We start from the raw sequence: 18,811 nt of genomic DNA on the forward strand, positions 1-18,811 counted from the left end.
CTGAGATGGTGTACGAGAACAACACAGACCATGGTATGCTTTAAAGTTGGGTCTTACAAAAATCCCCTTGGAACTGGAGTTTTTGTTGTTGTTAGGACAGGGTCTTACTATGCAGCCCTGGCTGAACTCACTACATAGACAGTTTGCCTGGAAATTTGCCTGCCTCTGCCTCTAGAGCACCTTTACTTGAAGCTTCTTCAGAAGGGAATGGCTTTCTTTTTGCTCTAAAGCTGGAGTACAGGCAGTTGTAAGCCACTTGAAATGGGTAGTGGAAACCAAACTCAGGTCCTCTCCAAGAGCAGTACATACCTTAACAGGTGAGCCATCTCTCCAACCCTCCATCCCCACCCTCTTGTTAAGATGAAGTCTCTTCCTGGCCCTCAAGCATACATCATTGTATCTCCTGGGTCAGTTCTTTAAGGCTACAGATAACAGAAGTGGAATGCACTCTTGATGGCTATGGCCCAGGTCCTGCCACACAAAAGAGGCCATGATGATGGTACTCCCCTGGATGGACCCAGGTCAGGGGGAACTCAGGGAAGATGCCAAGCTGAGTCAGAGCAGAGGAAAGCTGCTGGAGCAACTCTTTATGAGCATGCTCCAGGTCTGTAGAGGACATGGAAGATGTCCACCAGTGCAAACAGCTAGTTTCTGGAAAACAAGGGTATTCCTAGGAGACTTACACTTGGCATGCCTGTCACACAGGGCAGAGGAGCGCATGTCACACAGCCTGATGGTCCCCTTGCTACTGCTGTAGACGAACACGTTGCACTGGTGTGGGTGGAACTCAGCGGCAGTGATGACTTCTGTCAGCTCCTCCATGTTAGCTGGCTTGATGTCCACAATGTCTGGAGTGCGATGTTAAGGCATACTTGGCCATCCAAGGGAAATTTGACAGACAACTGTGCAGTGAGGCTTAAGGGAAGAGTTGCAGGAGACTGCCACAGAGGAGCCCATAGCAAGGGGCTTTAGGTGGACGCAGGACAGTGCCTGACTATGACACAGCATACGGAATGACACCTACAAAGGCAAGCAGTGCCATCTACACATATTTCTATCTATAACTAATATAAAACATTATCAAATTACAAATGATTTTGCTTTCCTAATTATTTGACTTTAAGAGCTTGCTTAGGGTTGCCAGAGCAATACAAACACAGCAGAAGTCAATCACGGCGATCAGCCAATGGAAATTAAGAAAAACAAAATGCAATGTATGAGTCTATACTGTATCACTGGATGCCACAATTAAGAGACAGGAACCCAGAGGGACTAGAGACAGTATGAGCCTCAAGCTGCCCAGTCAGTGTCACGCTGCTGAAGAGAGGGGACCCAGAGTCTGATGACACCCTCAAGTTAAGGAGATGGAAAGCTGATAGAGTTACAGGGTAAAGCACCAGAGAAGCAGCTGGGAGTCAAGGCTCTGACACCACAGAAACTGTGTGTGATGAGACAGAAAGGCAGCCTGGGGCAAGAATAAGTACTGTGACCTCTATGGTGACAAGAACTATAGTGCTTAGAGCTCTGACAAACCCCTGATGGCAGAGCAGTCAGGCAGGGCATGAATGGTTCACTTGAGAGCAAGGGGTGGGAGGCAGATGGCAGTAGCAGAGAGGCAAGGCAGAGGCTGATCCAAGGAGACTGAAAGTTTCTCACATGAATGTTCAGGCAGAGATACGTATCTTTAGGAATACCCAGTTACAAAGACCTACTCTAGAACATACTACATTCAAAAGGTCAGTGTCTGAGGGACCAGGATATAGCTGCCCATGAGAAGTAACTGCACAATAATGATCGAAACAAGAAGAGGCAGTACCTGGTAAAGGATACTGAAGCTTCTATCTGTGATTTCTAAATGCCAAAGGTTAATTCTCAGATCATCTGCAGAGAGATATGTTTCATGATCACTATTTACTGAAATGGAATTAATGTGATATGTATGAGCATTTGCAAAAATTCGTCGCGGACTTGCTTCTACCATAAGGTCCATGGGCTTCAATATTGGAACCTAAAAATGGAATGGAGAAAGGAATTCAAAACAAAGGTCACAACAGCATAGCACATGGTATTTAGACAAGAAAAGGGATAAACAGAGGTTTACTATAGCTGTGCAACACCTCAAACCGGGAGAGCTGCTACAGAGTATAGAGTGGAAAGCTATCTGTTCACAGCTATTCCTCCTTGTTCCCATTATAGAGGTAATATGGCCTTGTTGGAAACAGGAAGGTAAACTGCCTTAATCAATGTTCTCCAGGTCACCAAGACTCTTGGCAGTTCTCTGGTGACCAGAGCTGAGTCATGAGACAGCAACACCTTGTCTTTATAGCTGAGTGCACAAATCTCTGCTCTTATAGCACTGGCGGTCTGCTTCATAGTGTCAACTCATGGGCCATAGAGGTGGGGTGTATGCATATGTAGGGATCAATACACAGCATGCAAGAGGTCCTTTGGGCTGAGAAGGCTCTACCTTCTGATGTAGGGCTCACTACAGTCTGAATCCTTCATGTAAAGGTCTCAGTGTCACGGTCCCAGAGGCTTCTGGGGTATAAGCTGCTAGGTGCAAAGGGAGACAGGGAGAAAGATGGCCTGGCCAGAGCACTTGTGCCCAACACAGGCTTAAGAGTTAGTCTAAAGGAGCAGCACCACATGAGAAAAGGAAAAAAGGCTTCTATCTCTCTCTCATCCAGGGAAGGGAAGCCTAAGGTTCCAGTAAAGGTCAAATGCTAGAGTCATTTTTATTGCTGTAACTAGACACCAAGAAACTTGAAGGCTTAGAAGAACCTCTCAATTGAGTCTTCCCTGTCCAAATCTATAAAAGTGAGCCTGCCTAGGCAAATGTGTAGTGATGCTATTCTCATTTTAGCCTAGGTCAGTGCTGGCCATACCCTGGGTTTCCCTAGAACAGAAATGACAGTTCTACAATGTGCAGGGCTAAGACACATACTGCCATGATCCTCTACTGTTTCCAGCTAGCCAAAGCAGCAGCAACCGCAATCCTAATCGAAAGGGCTCTTTTAACCAGTTAAAATAACTAAAATAACAGGGGAAAAAAGGCTTAAAAGACTAATGTCTCCAGCTCTTGCTCGGGCCAGATGGTTCACTCTGAGCTCTGAGAAGCAGAAACTCCAATGCAGACCTAAGAATATCACAGAACTGCCGGCCAATGATTCTGTCCTCACACTGTTCCAACGCAATATCACCTCTCTCATATGGTTCACTTTGGCCACCAATCAGACAGGTTTTATTCAGGTTAATTCTGTCCAAGAGGCCTGGAATAAAATCACACCGGACCTGGTAGGACCTGAGTTTTCCCAATAAGCACATGAGCTTACAGGCTATGCAGAGGTCTGAATGAGAGGATCACAGTGTTCGTGAAGGGCTGTGTGCACAAGTGGGGTGGAGCTGGTGGCAGGGGAGGTAAGGCCAGAGCAGGAGGTTTCAGAGAACTTGGCAGCAGCACCATACACCATGGGATATTTAAAACAAAATGTATCCACACTAAGTCAGACAGGCAAACACAGCACACTATGCCAAAACTGACCAATGGTATGGAAGAAGGCATCTAAGTTCCTAGGACTTACACCTGAACAAACAGTATCTCTTTTCTTGGCCTGGTATCAGGCTAACTGTTAGAAAAGGAAAACTGTCCTGGATAATCAGCCCAGCTCTGCCCACCATCTTTGTGCAGGGACAGACCTCATGGGGCTGTCACCACTCTCTACTTTCTTAAGCATGTGGGACAGAGACTACATACACTCCAGCTGCTGAGCCTGAGGCATCCTATTAGGAAAAAAGGCTGCCACATAGCAGCAGCACTGCAGACAGCCACTTTCAACCAACAAAGTCTTAAACCTCACCGAAGCACCTGCAATCCACCTATTTCCAAAACATAGCTGTGCTCTGCTCCTTCCCAGGTGCCACTGTTTGCACTGAGCCCACCATTAAAAGTATCAATGATCAGGTCCAAGAGGGGAAGAATTAAAATAAAAAAACCTACTAGTGTCCCACAGTTAGCTCAGAGGAAATTTCACCAGCTCCACTGGTAATGTCTTGCTGGTTCATTGGTCATCCTACCTACATTGTTACTCCACCAGCAAGTTCTCTGGATTCTACCACAGAAGCTCTGCCAGGAAACTAAACACGAGCTTTTCCCTCAGCACCACCATATTTCTCTAGGTGGTGACCTTGGTGACACTGACGAATGCCATTTTCAGCAAGTACACAGCAAGGAGGGCCACTACTATCATTACAGATGAGCCAGGAAGGTAGAGCCTGCTATACTTCAACAGCTGATCTAACTGTTTTGGATTAATTTCTGAAAAGTGCTGGAAAGGTTAAAGAAAATACAGCATATACCCGTAGTGCCGTAATTCTAAATGGGTCTCGAAGTCGTCCATCTTCATCTTTCAAGTTATAACCTTCTGCTCTTTTATCCCGTTCACTTATTTTCCATAATTTAATAGTTTTATCTGAAAATAAAAACCTTATTCTTCATATTAAAAGAAAAACCACCAACAACATGTATCACTATTATTTGGCTGTTCTAGGACATTTTTACCTGCCTAAGCTGATGTCTAAGCTTGGCAGACTGGGGAGGTGGCTCACTGGTTAAGAGCAGTTCCTTAGCAAGCATGAGACTCCAGGTTCAAATCCCTAGCCATGTCCCTATACCCCAGCACTGTTTGGGGTTACTCAAAGGAATGATGGGAGAGTGATATTGCAGGACATCCAATGGCCTCTAGAAGCATGTGTACATAAGCATTCACCACATTTGTGCACATACATCATACACATACAAAAACTAAAGAAAAGATGTAGACAAATATACAAATACTTCTTTTTGCAGAGTTTGAATTTCCTAGCTATTTTTTTCACTTTAGCTGACAATTCACTCTCTCAAAAGTTTAAAGCAGAGACAACCTCTAGAATTATCTGAAATAAGAATCCATCCACACTAAAATTAAAAATAAATTAAATCAAATAGCCTTTTACAATTCTCACCATTTGTAGAGAGTAGAAAATGAGCAGCATTCTGTTGCGGTAACCACCTGATTTTATTAATTTTTTCTTCAATTTCTAGACTTTTCAAATAGTCAAACTCTGGCTCATGACTCTGAAAGGTACTGTAAACATTGTACTCTCCCCTAGAGTGACCGCGGCCTTTATTCTGCAAGGAAACATGACAGCTTCTTTAATGAACACAGCACAATGCAGATACATCTTTACTACTATCAACATGAGCATTAAATGATCACACATATTTTGAAGTTAATAAAGGTCTTGGTTCAAAACCTCTGAGGAAGCTTACATTAATGCACTTGGAAGAAAACACAGAACACTGCAGGCCTTTCACTGCACATCTAGGTATTCTCTGCAGTGGACAAGCAGCTTTGTGGGGATATGATTAAGTTTGTTTGTAGACGTGCTCCCCTCCTCCGCCTTTCTCTTTCTTTGTAACTGTTAAACTAGCCCCAGGTCCTTTAAGTTACAATGTAGCCAAAGATTCAGTGCCCAAGTGTTGTGGAATATTATTTTAAGGTGTGTTACTTTTGTTTATGCTCTGGAACTTTTGTTTCATGATGCAAAGATGTGTTACATTTGTTTGATTAAATAAAATTCACCTGGAAGTCAGGAGGCTGAGTCAGCAATGAGCTGACAGGAAGTGGTAGAGAGGAGCCAGGTGGAGAAGGGCTTTTAAGTGGGGGCAAGGAGGAGCACCAAGGCTTGAGAGGATGTGAGCTACTTGCTATTCAGCCTCTCTAAGGAGCAGAATTCCACCTCAACCTGTGGATCTTGAGGGTTTGCTTATCTATCTATCTATCTATCTATCTATCTATCTATCTATCTATCTATCTATCTAGGCTTTTTGAGACAGTTTCTTCTCTGTGTAGCTTTGGAGTCTGTCCTGGAACTCACTCTGTAGACCAGGCTGGCGAATCTTGAGTTCTTTAGAGGGACAGATTTAGTTAAGTTCTCTTCGTAGTTTTGAAAGAGTTGGAGCGTGAAGGAACGGAATTCTCTTTTCCTTCAGGCTGAGGCTCTTGCAGCCTAATCACTGTAGCAGTGGGAGTTGCAGTTGCTGATTCGGACCTCCGTGCTTAAAAGGCAGCAACAATTCAATAAAACGACAACACCCAAGTCCTACCTGTAGCAGTCCCTGCCAGCTAACCTTGGCCTCCAGTTCCAGTATGCCAGTACAAAAAGAAAGCGAGACAAACACAGGTTTAATGTGGCCACATCAGGGGAGGCAGAAAGGCCTAATGGCTAAAGGCTCATTTATAGGGCACTGATATGACTTTTAAATAGAGAAAAAACTGGAATCAAAGCACAAGAGGTATGTGTAGCCTGGGAGTCTTGTTCAGAGTGTTTTTATCTAGTTGTTTCCATTCTGGTTCCGACTGCTTGTACTGGTTCTCAGGAGATGTTGCCTTCTGCTCCATGGTGCAGCAGCCTTGTCCTGTGGATAACTGCTCATGTCTGGGGTGTAGCCCTGTTAACTCTGCTGTTCCCAGAATCCAAGGATAAAAGACAATGACTTGGGTGATGGTGGCACATGCCTTTAATTCCAGCACTTGGGAGGCAGAGCCAGGAGGATCTCTGTGAGTTCAAGGCCAGCCTGGTCTACAGAGCCAGATCCAGGACAGACACCAAAACTACACAGAGGAACCCTGTCTTGAAAAAAAAGAAAAAAAAAGACAATGACTTATTGTTGTGCTTTAATGTGCTTATGACACAGGGAAGCAGGTAACCCAAAGGATAGTAGTCAAATACAAGTGATCCAGAGATACCACATTTTCATACTCTTTCCAGCTGTCTTATGGACCCATGTAAGACAGGCATGCTTTTTTAACAAAAATATTTTCTAAGTACCTGTTGCAATAGGATGAAGGCATCGTCAGCTTAGGAGTACTCACAGTGAGTAGTAGATTTCTTCTTCATCTACCAGTAGTGTTTGGAAAAAAAAAAAAAAAAAAGTCCTACACAGTTATTGCAACAGGACTGAGTGTCAAAGAAAGCCGGATACTGAAAACTATGCTTCCTTTCTGGTAAGCAGTGTGTGCAGAGTGTAGTGATGCCTTTGATTTGTGGACTGTAAAGCACTGACCTCTTGTTCCCGTTGGAAAATAACAACTCTGCCACCTTTGTCTCCCGTTGCAAGAAGGTCTCCAGAGTAGTTAAACTCAACGGTGGAGATGATGTCGGCTGTCAACAGAAGACAGAGTCAATCACAACTGACGTTTTTTGTGAGGATCAAAAAATGAACACGTACAAACTCTCTCCCCAGATAAAACAAACATTCCACGGGAAATATATACACTTGTTGGCTGTGTTTTGGATCTAAGATAGAGATCACCAGTACACGTGAATTCTGAGTCTGATTTCACTGATTCAGTACCTGGTGTCCCTGGCATACACCAAACTTATCTAAATTGGGCTGCTTTTATTTGCAAAGTAGAGCAAGACTTTAGGAAATTATTACTTTACTTATTTATTTAATGTACATGAGTGCTCTATCTGCATGAATGCCTTTATGCCAGAAGAGGGCATCAGGTCCCACTATAGTGGTTGTGAGACACCATGCGGTTGCTGGGAACTAAACTCAGGTCCTCTGAAAGAGCAGCTAGTGCTCTTCACAGCTGAGCTATCTCTCCAGCCCCTGGCAAATAATTTTTAAAGGAAAACAACATAAAACACTCTGGTTGGTCTTAGAAGAATGGTGCCTAATTTTAAAATACTTAATGTCAACTTTAAAAATAAATGATTTTTTTAAAATGTGCATGAATGTTTGCCTACAGGCATACAGCAAAAAAAAAAAAAAAAAAAAGAAAAGAAAAGAAAAAGGTGTTATATTCCCTGAGACTCAAGTTATAGTGGTTGTGAGCCTCCATGTGGGTGTTGAAAACTGAGCCCAGGTCCTCTGCAAGAGCAGGCAATGCTCTTTAACCACCGAATCACCTCTCCAGCTTCCTAAATTTGATTCTTACAAAATAATAGTAGGGCTGTTTTAATAATAATAAAAGTATTATTTTGCTAGCCTCTGTAAACACTACAGACAGTACATTTCAGTGTCCTGTACTTCACTGCCTGGATGAAGACCATTCATTATCAGTAGTGAGAATCCTCAAGATTTCTCAAGACATACACATACACCAAGATTTTAGGCATGAGTTTACCAGAAGTAAAGATCATGGGTTCAAAGAGCAACCAATATAAGCACTGAAAAAGTTCTTCAGGGCTTGTGGCAAGTCCTTAGGTTTAGAGAGAGTAGGTTGTAGTTGGTTTATTTTTCCTTACTCTTTGGGGCAGGCTCTTTGGGGCCTTCCAACTCAGTTCCCAAATAAACACATGGAGGCTTATTCTTACTTATGAATGCCAGGCCTTAGCTTGGCTTGTTTCTAGCTAGCTTTTCTTAAATTATCCTATCTACCTTATGCCTCTGGGGTTTTACCTTATTCTATTTCTGTATGTCTTTTCTTTCCTTCTTATTCCATGTCTGGCTGTGTGGCTGGCTCCCAGCCTCCTCCTCACCTTCTCTTCTCACTCCTCCCTCCTTTCTTCCCAGATTTCTCCTATTTATTCTCTCTGCCTGCCAGCCCACATATCCTTTCTCCTGCCTCACTATCGGCAGTTCAGCTCATTATTAGACCAATTAGGTGTTTTAGACAGGAAAAGTAACACAGCTTCACAGAGTTAAACAAATGCAACATAAAAGAATGCAACACATCTTTGCATCATTAAAATGTTTCACAGCATACACAAATGTCACATCTTAAAATAATATTCCACAGTAGGTCTGAACTTATAATACAGAATATTAGGTCAAGAAATACGCTCCAAGGCCCAGCGGCTCCTGTGTCTATGTGGGTGTCCCTGAAGACACTAAGTTCACTGCAAGGCTTACATCAACAATGCCAGGGGTAGCACTGTTGGCCTGGTAGCCTAGCATCACACTCAACCCTGCACACTCCACCCTCTGCCCTTGAAATAGTGGCCTGGGTTGGGCAGTACACATTCACTGTAGTTGCTGGTGGAGTCTGGCTTTGCCTCTTATGTCAGAAGTGGGAGATTCCCTGATACGTCAGAGGCCACGAGGGAGGCCTGACTCTGGGAGCTTACTCTTACAGCTAAGGGACTGCAGTCATGGGCTGTGTAAGCATAGGCACCATGGCCACCCTGTTCAAGATTGGCAAACTGGAAGGCTATGAGCTCTTCCCCAGCTCCAAGGTGTGAGAAGAACCTCTGTAGCAAATAAATGGTGTGTGTCCCTGTGGGGGCTAGGGAAGAAATATGCTCCATGCCTGTGAGTGGGGAAAAGGCTGTCATATTTTCCAGAAAAGGATCTAGGCTATTTCAGCTGTGTTGCCTGCTGCCTAAATGAGAACAAGGCCCAGACACTCTCTGAGGCAGTCTGGGCATATCCTGTGGAGAGGACTGCAGTTCATGTGGCAGTAAGGACAGCTGATTTACAATACAGTTGCCTTGAGGCCAGTCATGTCGCAGATGGATCTCTGTGCTCCCCACACTATCTACTAAAGCAGGAAGTTTACACAGATAAATACTATACAGCTTTTTAGGTCAGCATCAGCTGTCAACTTGACAGCAAACTGGAATTACATGACAAGAGGGGAGTTCAACTAGAACTGCCTCAATCGGATTGGCCTGTGGCCAGTCTGTGAAGCATTTTTTCCTTTTTCTTGGTGGTGGCAGCAGTGGCGAGGGGGGTCGCGGGTGGGGGTTGACAGGGTCTTGTCTTTGTAGTCTAGAGGACCTTGAGTTCACAGAGATCTGCCTGCCTCTGCCTCCCAAGTGCTGAGATTAATGGTGTGTGCCACCACCTGGTGAAGCATTTTCTTAATTGCTAATTGATATTCAAGGGCAGAGCTCACTGTTGGCCCTGACTATAAGAAAGCTGGCTGAGCAAGTCAGAGGGAGTAAACAAGCAAGCAGCTTCCTTCCAAGGTCTCTGCCCTGGTTTCTTTCAACAACAAACTATAACCTGTAGGTGAAAATAACCTCAAATGAAACTTCCTCAAGTTTCATTTGGTCATGGTGTTTGTTACAACAACAGACAGGCAGACGAGAACAAAGCTGTAAGCACCTTCTCCACAAAGGTTGAAACGACGGAAAGAACTCCCAAATGAATAGATGCAATTCCTAAGGGTTGTATGATGAGATCAAACTGTGCCCTGCTCTAAGTTACTCCTTACTGTATAAAACAGTGATTTTTGAGAAACCTTGTCCTGAAAAACAAAACCAAAAAACTTATTTTTTTTTTAGGATGTCCTGTCCCAAGAGACTCCATTTTATAAGCAGTACTTAATTCCATTATGAGAATGTAGGCTAACTCTGCATTTGGGTGGACACTAAACAAATGCCATCTGCCTGGTACTGCCCACAGACACAAGCTGGGTTGATAAAAAGTAGAAAGGGTGGCCATCCTGTAAATTTATCAAAGCAAATGAGAACCACAGGAGCACAAGAGCATATTCAAGTCATCACCAGGAAAGCCAGGTCTGGTATGTCCAGACTGGGGAAAAGATGCAGCTCCCTCAAATGGAACCTATACAGAGGTAGGCACCTAACACCATAATGGCCATACTAATCTGTCATCTGACCACCTGGGTGTGCATCAAGGCACCAAAAGCAGAAAACTGACTGTCTCAGGGATTTCAGCTTGGCCTGGTTTATGATGTGATCTGCTCCAACTGCTCTCTCCATTCAACCCAGCACTCTGTCTGGACCTGCCATTCAACCATATTCCCAGAGTTACCTAGATGTGGTTTACACTTTGCCTCTCCACATCTCACTTCTGCGGCTTAACTCTGACCCTCAGGTGGCAGCAGCATTTCCAGCAGGCCCCTGTTTGAATTCTGCTAAGGCCTCTTTAACCCCTGTAGCCATTCTGCAGCCCACATACATGTACAGAGCTATTACTAGATGATGTATAATGTATGATTTGAGTGTTAATATTAGTAATTACAATGGGAACAAAAGAACCAGTGTTTGTCTTAGCTGGCTGTCAAGGAAAACAGGACTATCTGGCAAATTGCAACCAATGAAACTCCCACCCCTTGTGAATTTATTGTTATTCAATAAACTCGGACACAGTGGAAAGGCAGAAATTCATCTGCCAGTGTTTCTGAGAGAGCACTCTTAACACTGCACAGTGCACTAATCAAATAGTTGCCAGCAGTTTCTGCAGACATCTCAGAGCTGGCCTGACTGTACAGGTATTGTTTGTTGATTCCACTTGTGGGGGCTACTTTCCTCAGAATGCTTCAGTTGGATGTGGCATACTAGACCACATTTTCCCTTTTTTGAGATGATCTCATGTAGCTCAGGCTGACCTTGAACTTCTGATCCTCTTGCCTTCACTTCCCAAGAACTGGGATTATAGGCATGAGCCTCCATGATCAGCTGGGCTCCTTTTTTCAAGGGTTTCTCTGTGTAGCTTTGGAGCCTATCCTGGAACTCACTCTGTAGCCTGGGCTGGCCTCGAACTCACATAGATCCTCCTGTGTCTGCCTCCCAGTGCTGGGATTAAAGGCGTGCACCACCACCATCCAGCTTTCAGCTGGGCTACTTTTATTAGCAGCACACACTCCACTCCTACATAAAACCAGGGTCTCGGCCGGGCGGTGGTGGCGCACGCCTTTAATCCCAGCACTCAGGAGGCAGAGCCAGGCGGATCGCTGTGAGTTCGAGGCCAGCCTGGGCTACCAAGTGAGTTCCAGGAAAGGCGCAAAGCTACACAGAGAAACCCTGTCTTTAAAAACCAAAAAAAAACAAAACAAACAAAAAAAAAAACAGGGTCTCTTGTATACTAGGCAAGTGATCTACCACTTAGTCACACCTCCAATCTATTACCCTTAAGTTACTCAAAATAATTTAATATGCTTCAATGAAATTAAAACTTTTTCTATTGGTCCAAAAAAAACCTATGTCATTTATACTCAGAGGATAGACAATATTACATAATTAGTGATGTTTTAGCTGTCAGTGATTTTCAGCTTAATTAAAACAAACCGAATCTTTTAAGAGAGGAACTGCCAAGCCTATCAGTGCTGAGAAATAATTTTCATTAAGTCACAAATCATGTATGGGCCTAAAGATGGAAATGCTCTTTGTAAAGTCTGGATAAGCTCTAAAGCTAAATGCACACATGAACTAATGTGAACAGATTGTAAAACCAAGAAAATTTAAATGATCAACATCAATTCATTCTGCTGGATACCATTTTACAATAGGAGACTGATGTTAGCATAAACACGGTGTTGTCACAGGGAACTGAATGATTTCTAAATTACCATGTATTAGAGTGCCCACACAGAACTGGCTGCAACTTCACTGTGGTGGGGCAAAGGGGTCACTGAGGCTCTTTACTGTGAAGTGGTGGTCCAGCTGATACAGAAGGTCTTGCTTGAATGCCTAGATCACTTCACTGAGACAATTCTAGCTATTCTGCCCCAAGGCCAGACAAGCCCAGTTAGAGAAATATTCCCTGGGGCTATATCCATTTCTTGTTCCCAAGATGCTAGGTGATAGTCTAGCACCCCCACCCCAGGATACCACTCTGAAATGCTAAAGCCCAGAATGCAGACAGTTCTCCAAGGCCACTTGCTCACAAAACTGTCTTTACAGTGGCTCTACTTTTAAAACCAAATGCACAGCCCAGGATCTGCAGATGTGAGAAAAGTCAATCAAACAAAGCAGACACTTGGAGGAAAGCAGAAGTCCACTAATAAAGGCTCACAAGTGACCACTAATGTCTGTAGCCCCACTGTCTACTAACAGCACTCCCCGTGCTAGTGTTACACCAAGCTCTTCCTGGGAGCACATACTGGTCTCACCTAGGATGAGCTTTAGGGCTGGGAGGCAGCTACAATCACCCCTGCCTGACTGAGAAGGCAGTTCTATCTGAAATGTAAGCAGCCTAAAAACTGCAAGGTACAATGGGCAACAGGAAGGAAAATACACCTGGAGGATGGGTTCCAGAGGTATATGGCCCAGCTGACAGTTCTGAGACAAGAGAGAAAGAGAAGAGTATCAGAGGGTTAGGACCAGAGTCTCCTAGGTACAAGGGTCTGCAGGCAGAAGGGCTGATGAGCCCACCACCACTGAGGCATAGGGGCAGAACAAGGACATCCTCACAGAGCAGCAGAGACTCCAACCTCACAAAACGAAGGAGAGTCTGATGGCCACCCAAGGTTGTAGGGAGAGGGATAAACTTACCATCCTTAAAACTCTAAGAAAAAACTAATTTCAACTTAAGATTCTATACAAAGTTAAGTTTTAATCAAGGCTGAAGGGAGAATAAAAATGTTTTTGAACATGTAAAAAGCCAAATCCATTTACAAGAAAGTGCTGGAAGCTACAAACTGGCTGGCCTGGAGAGATGGTTCATGTGGTTATACTGCTTGCTGCTTTTTCAGAGCACCAGTTTGATTCCCTCCCATGTGGGGTAGCTCACAGCTCACAGCAGCTTCAGCTGCAAAGGATCTGATACCCTGAAACTTTGTAGGCATGCTCATGTACATATGTACATACTCACATACATCCAAGTAAGAATAAAATCTTAAAAAGTTACAATTTGGCCAAATGAGAGGGGGAGGAAAGAAACGAGAGAGAGATGGGGAACTGGTTTTGTATAAAAATGAGGTAATCATTAACTCCAGGAAAAACAAAACCATAAGAAAACATACAAATTAGTTCAGTAAGGAGAAACACATTGCAATAAAACTGATAGCCCATTAGCATAATTCTGCTAACTGTTTTATAGGTAGCTGTGGGCTGAAGGTGATGTTACTAAAAAAAAGCTAAGCCACCAGTAGTGCTTACTGCTCAAAAGCAGGAATCAGAAAGCATCAGGGGCAGGGCAGAAGAGCAGCAGGTGGTAGGGAGCCAGTGACACAGATGTGTACTGAGAGGACACAGGAGATCCTTGTGGCTGAGGAAAATGAGCCAAGGTGGTGGGTATGCACAGCAGGACAGGACACGAACTGCAGGCCACACCACAGCTTGGTGCTAGCACTTAGGAACACACACATGCACTCACATAGGATTTACTTTTATTTATGTGTGTGTGTATCCACAGATGCCAAAGGAAGGCTTCAGTTCTTTTAAGGTTGGAGTTACAGAATGTTATGAGCTACCCAATTCAGGTGCTGTGAATGGAACCCTGGTCCTCTGGAAGAACAGTATAGGCTCTAACCACTAAGCCACTTCTCCAGGCCATGCTTAATTTTTAACTAATTAATTAATTTTTTTTTTTTAATGGAGACAAGGTCTCTCAATATAGCTCTGGCTGTCTTTGAACTCACAGAGATCTGCTCTGCCTGCTGCTGAATGATGGGGTTAAAGGCTAATTTAAAGGCATTCACCACCATGTCCTCTTACCCGATTTTTAAAATCAAAGATGCTGAGTGTGAACAAGAAGGGCACAGGCAGTTTAGGGGAACAGATGTAAATCATCTTCCATTATCAGCACCCACCTGACAGTGAAGTTTACTTTTTAAACTACAGACACTGTTGGGACCACTCTATGGCAGGTATGGCTCTGAGAACATGATGCTCAGGGCAAACCCTGCCTTCATAGGGCTTCCCTCTGGCATGAGAGCAAAGGCTGAGGAGTGGGGGCCCCATGAGCAAGAGGTAGCTAGCTGCCCAGGGCTAGTCAATCTCTGCTGAGATCATAGAACAGCCAGTACCTTTAGAGTGAACGGAAAGTTCTCTCATGGTTTTAGAGGCCAACAAGTCCAAAATCAAGGTGGCCCTACTGAGGCTCTTCTTTCTGTGTCCCTCAAATAGAGCGAACTGGAAGAGAAACAGTGACCAAATTTGCTGTACTTTAGACTCAGGCTACTATAAGGACCGAGATTTCCTCATTAATGTAATAAAGTCATCATTTTGAGAACTGTACCAAAAGGAGAAATATCTCAGAATTTCAAGCTGGAACTCTAAACGTAACACAGGGCTGCTAATGCTTCCCAATAGCTTGCTTCTCGTTCTCCATCTTCATTAGCATTCACTAGGAATATACCCAACCCTGAAAGATTCTTCCTTATACTAAACACCAACATATGTTTAAATATATAGGTAGGAATTCAAAGCTCTCTCTAAAGTGAAGAAACTGTATGACAGCTAAGTTTGCCAACTGATATACATTCGTTTGAAAATAAAAATTTAACAAGAGTAACAAGTACTAAAAACAGTGTTACAAAAAGGTAGGCTGAAAACACATGCTTCAAAAGTCCTTATCAGATCCTGCCATGGAATGGGTAAGTCTGAAGGAAGTGCTGATGCGCCCCCCCTCCCCCCCAGCACTGTGAGGTGCCTGGAACACAGAAGAGTTAGCAGAGACAGGTGGATGACTAGTGTGCTCCTGCTTAACACACAGGCTCCCTAAAGACTGAGTATGCCTGGCAGCAGCGCAGCAAAGGGAGGAAGAGAATACTCACAGGCATAGGCTCTGGTTGGGGATAATGAAAAACCATGAGGTACAGGCCATGCAAATGAGTACACATGCCTCAAATGCTGCACCCAAGAGGCTGATTTCAATTAAGAGACCAGCCTGGGCTACACAGTGAGAGCTTGACTGAAACAAACACACACACACAACCAAGTGGTAATTTAGCTCAAGACAGTGGCATGCACCCATAATTCCAGCTACTTGGGAGGCCAACAGGGCAATTCAGCAAACCTTCTAAAAAAAAAAAAAAAAAAAAGGCTTGAATGCTTGCCCAGTATGTCTGAGGCCCTGGGTTCAATCTCTAGTATCTGAAGAAAAGAAATGACAATGTACACAGTGCTTACAGAATTCACCCATAAATTCTCCCCATTTGTAGTAGTATTTTACTTAGATTGCAAAAACTGCACACAAACATTCTCATGATGTAAACTGACTACTTTTTAAAAACCACTGAATTCTGGGGGCTGGAGAGATGGCTCAGCGGTTAAGAGCACTGGCTGTTCTTCCAGAGGTCCTGAGTTCAATTCCCAACAACCACATGGTGGCTCTCAGCCACCTGTAATGAGATCTGGTGCCCTCTTCTGGACTGCAGGGACACATGCAGGCAGAACACTGTATTCATAATAAACAAATAAATCTTAAAAAAAAAAACAAAACAAAACAAAACTAACCAAACAAACCATTGAATTCTGAATTGTTTAATAAATGATTAAGTACACTAAAAACAGGGTAAATATTTTCTCAGTGTCTGTTTCATTTGAATGTCACTGTTTCATACCTGAATTTACCAGGGTTCTAAGGAGAGGACATTTCTTTCAAGGATGATCTCTGACATCCTGAATGCTTTTGACAACTGCATCATGTCCTTTCTGGTATAATACACAGTGGCACAGTCCATGCAGAGACATCAGGCACAGAATACACCATGTGGGTCAGAGTTAACAAGAGAGAAGATATAGAAAGATGTAGGAAAAGGCACAGAGAAAGTGATCCTAGTCAGTCTGCTCAAGCAAAAACTATCTGTGCACCGACTCAACTCAGAGGCAGGGGCAAGCTGCACAATGGTCACAGCAGACACTGTTGCTGTGGACAAGGAGACAGAGGTGTACAACTGAGAAATTACATGTATAGACTTCAACTCTAACTGTGGCTCTAATTTCTTAAAGAAATCTAAACAAGACCAAATGCTGAGGTACAGGCATTGAGATGTAGGTGCCTGCATTATTCCCATCACTACATCACTACTAGTGCTTTACTGTCAAGATATATAGGGTATATCAAGATGGGACAAATGACCAGTACTCTAGCCCACGTTCCTGCATACAACAACAATGAAACTGAGAAGTTCTATTTACGTAAGTAACTGAGTTTTTTTGTTTTTCGAGACAGGGTCTCTCTGTGTAGCCCTGGATGTTTTGGAACTAGCTCTGGAGACCAGGCTGTCCTCAAACTCAGAGATCCACCTACCTTTACCTCCTAAGTGCTGTGATTAAAAGCATATGCCACCACTGCCAGGCCTAAAGGAGCTTTTATAAACAGCTGTTTTGTTGTTCTAGATACCCAGAGCAGGGCAATTACAAGAGAAAAATAAAAACTTAAGTAATTTTAAACATGAAAAAGTAGTAGCCTAGAACAGTTTACAAAAGCCAGTGTGCCTTAGAAAAGTGGACACAAAGAACTTCACTAGGAGTTCATAGGAGATCTGCCACCTCTTAGCTGTTACCAACAATCTGATTTCTCTGGCTGGCCTTTTCCTCCTTATTACTGTAAAAATGAAAGGCACTTTGGTGTGCAACAAAATAAAAGCAAAAGACCTCTTCATTGACAGGCCCCTCTTCATCCACAGGTGACATACATTAACTGCCAGTACCATCCTGACCCAGGCATTGACGACCTTTTATACAGGCTCACTGATTGGCAAGTGCTGTCACTTAGCAGGTCATGTTGCTTTCACCAAGCACAGACCCCTCTAACCAGTTATACAGCATGACCCAGCTCACTGCTTCACTGCCCTTAGGCTCTATAACTGCAAAGCACCTCTTAGTGAAATGCCAGCACATTTCTGTAGGATTCCTACACATGGAACCATGGGGTCACATGTCTTTTATTTTATTTATTCATCTAATTATTTCTGCTCCCCTCCCCACAAAGACAGGGTTTCACTGTATAGCCCTGGGTGGCCTGGAATTTTCTCTGTAGATAAGGTTGACCTTGAACCAACTCACTCAGTGAACTCTGACTGCCTCTGCTCCCTACAAGTGCTGGACTAAAGGCATGTGCTACCATGCCTGGCTGGGATCTCATCTCTTCAGACAGATGCCAATTGCCCTCTAAAACACAAGCAAAGAGAGACTCTAGAATGCTAAGCAAACTGAATTCTTACCATTTTGCATAGCTACTGATATGTGCCTACTTCTCAGTGGATGGACTACCTTCCTTTTAAAGTAGGCAGATGAATGGACAAGATTGTCCTGGGGCATCACTTTAGTACTAAGTACAGTCAGTATGATAGATGAGGGTACCTATTGTGGTAGTTTGAATGTAACTAGCCCTCATAATCTCATAGGGAGTGGCACTATTAGGAGGTATGGCTTTGTTTAGAGTAGGTATGGCCTTGTTGGAGGAAGTGTGTCATTCTGGGGGTGGGCTCTGAGGTTTCCTACGCTCAGAATACCACCCACTGTCTCAGTCAACTTTCTGTTGCCTGCAAGATGTAGGGCTCTCATGTCAGCCTGCACGCCACCACGCTCCCCACCATGATGATAATGGACTGAACTTCTGAAACTGTAAGCGAGACACACCAATTAAATGTTTTCCTTATAAGAAGAGTTGCTGTGGTCATGGTGTGTTTTCACAGCAATAGAAACCCTAACTAAGCCACCTATATAAAAAACAGAATGCAGCTACCATGAAGGATGACTGGAACCACAGATGAAGGTGATCTAGCACATCTGATCACAGACAGTGGGTATAACACACCTGGACAGAACTCTTGACTGGAACACCTGCAGCTCTGTAGCAGCCCAAAATGACCCACTCATTCTTCCTGGGAATCAATTTCTTCACTTGTGAAATGACCTTAATGCAGCAGTTACAGCTCAAGGGCTGTGGCCAGGATTTAAGGAGTCAAACACAAAACTTCCTGGCAAGGGATCTTAAACCATACACTAATAAGCAAGCCACAAACAGAATTTACAAGTCCAGGAGAGGAGCTGCTGCTTAAAAATAAATAAAAGATAGATGAGTACAAAGAATGGCTGAGAACATACACACTGTTAATTACACATGGGGACCTAGGAGGGATTCCAGGACAGTGGGAAAACCATGAGAGGCTTCATTTTA

General features: G+C 43.7%; 1 protein-coding gene across 4 annotated transcripts in view; it reads right to left on the bottom strand.

The window, feature by feature from the left end:
* Ppp2r2d (protein phosphatase 2 regulatory subunit Bdelta) overlaps positions 1-18,811 on the bottom strand; it is a 38,525-nt gene that overhangs the window by 10,085 nt on the left and 9,629 nt on the right. The window contains exons 1-6 of one of the 4 annotated variants that reach the window (XM_052713405.1): positions 14,709-14,751; positions 7,106-7,203; positions 5,002-5,167; positions 4,357-4,469; positions 1,831-2,008; positions 684-848 (exon numbers count right to left, since the gene is read on the bottom strand). In XM_052713405.1, coding sequence (XP_052569365.1) covers positions 684-848; positions 1,831-2,008; positions 4,357-4,469; positions 5,002-5,167; positions 7,106-7,203; positions 14,709-14,736 — 748 coding nt within the window. In that variant the 5' untranslated portion in view covers positions 14,737-14,751. Of the gene's footprint in view, positions 1-683; positions 849-1,830; positions 2,009-4,356; positions 4,470-5,001; positions 5,168-7,105; positions 7,204-14,708; positions 14,752-18,811 lie in introns of those variants that run through there. The other 3 variants (XM_052713404.1, XM_052713406.1, XM_052713408.1) reach the window with 3 other exon arrangements.

This window comes from Peromyscus californicus, unplaced genomic scaffold (genome assembly GCF_007827085.1).
Source record: "Peromyscus californicus insignis strain IS unplaced genomic scaffold, ASM782708v3 Scaffold_4__1_contigs__length_199733344, whole genome shotgun sequence".
NCBI lineage: Eukaryota > Metazoa > Chordata > Mammalia > Rodentia > Cricetidae > Peromyscus > Peromyscus californicus.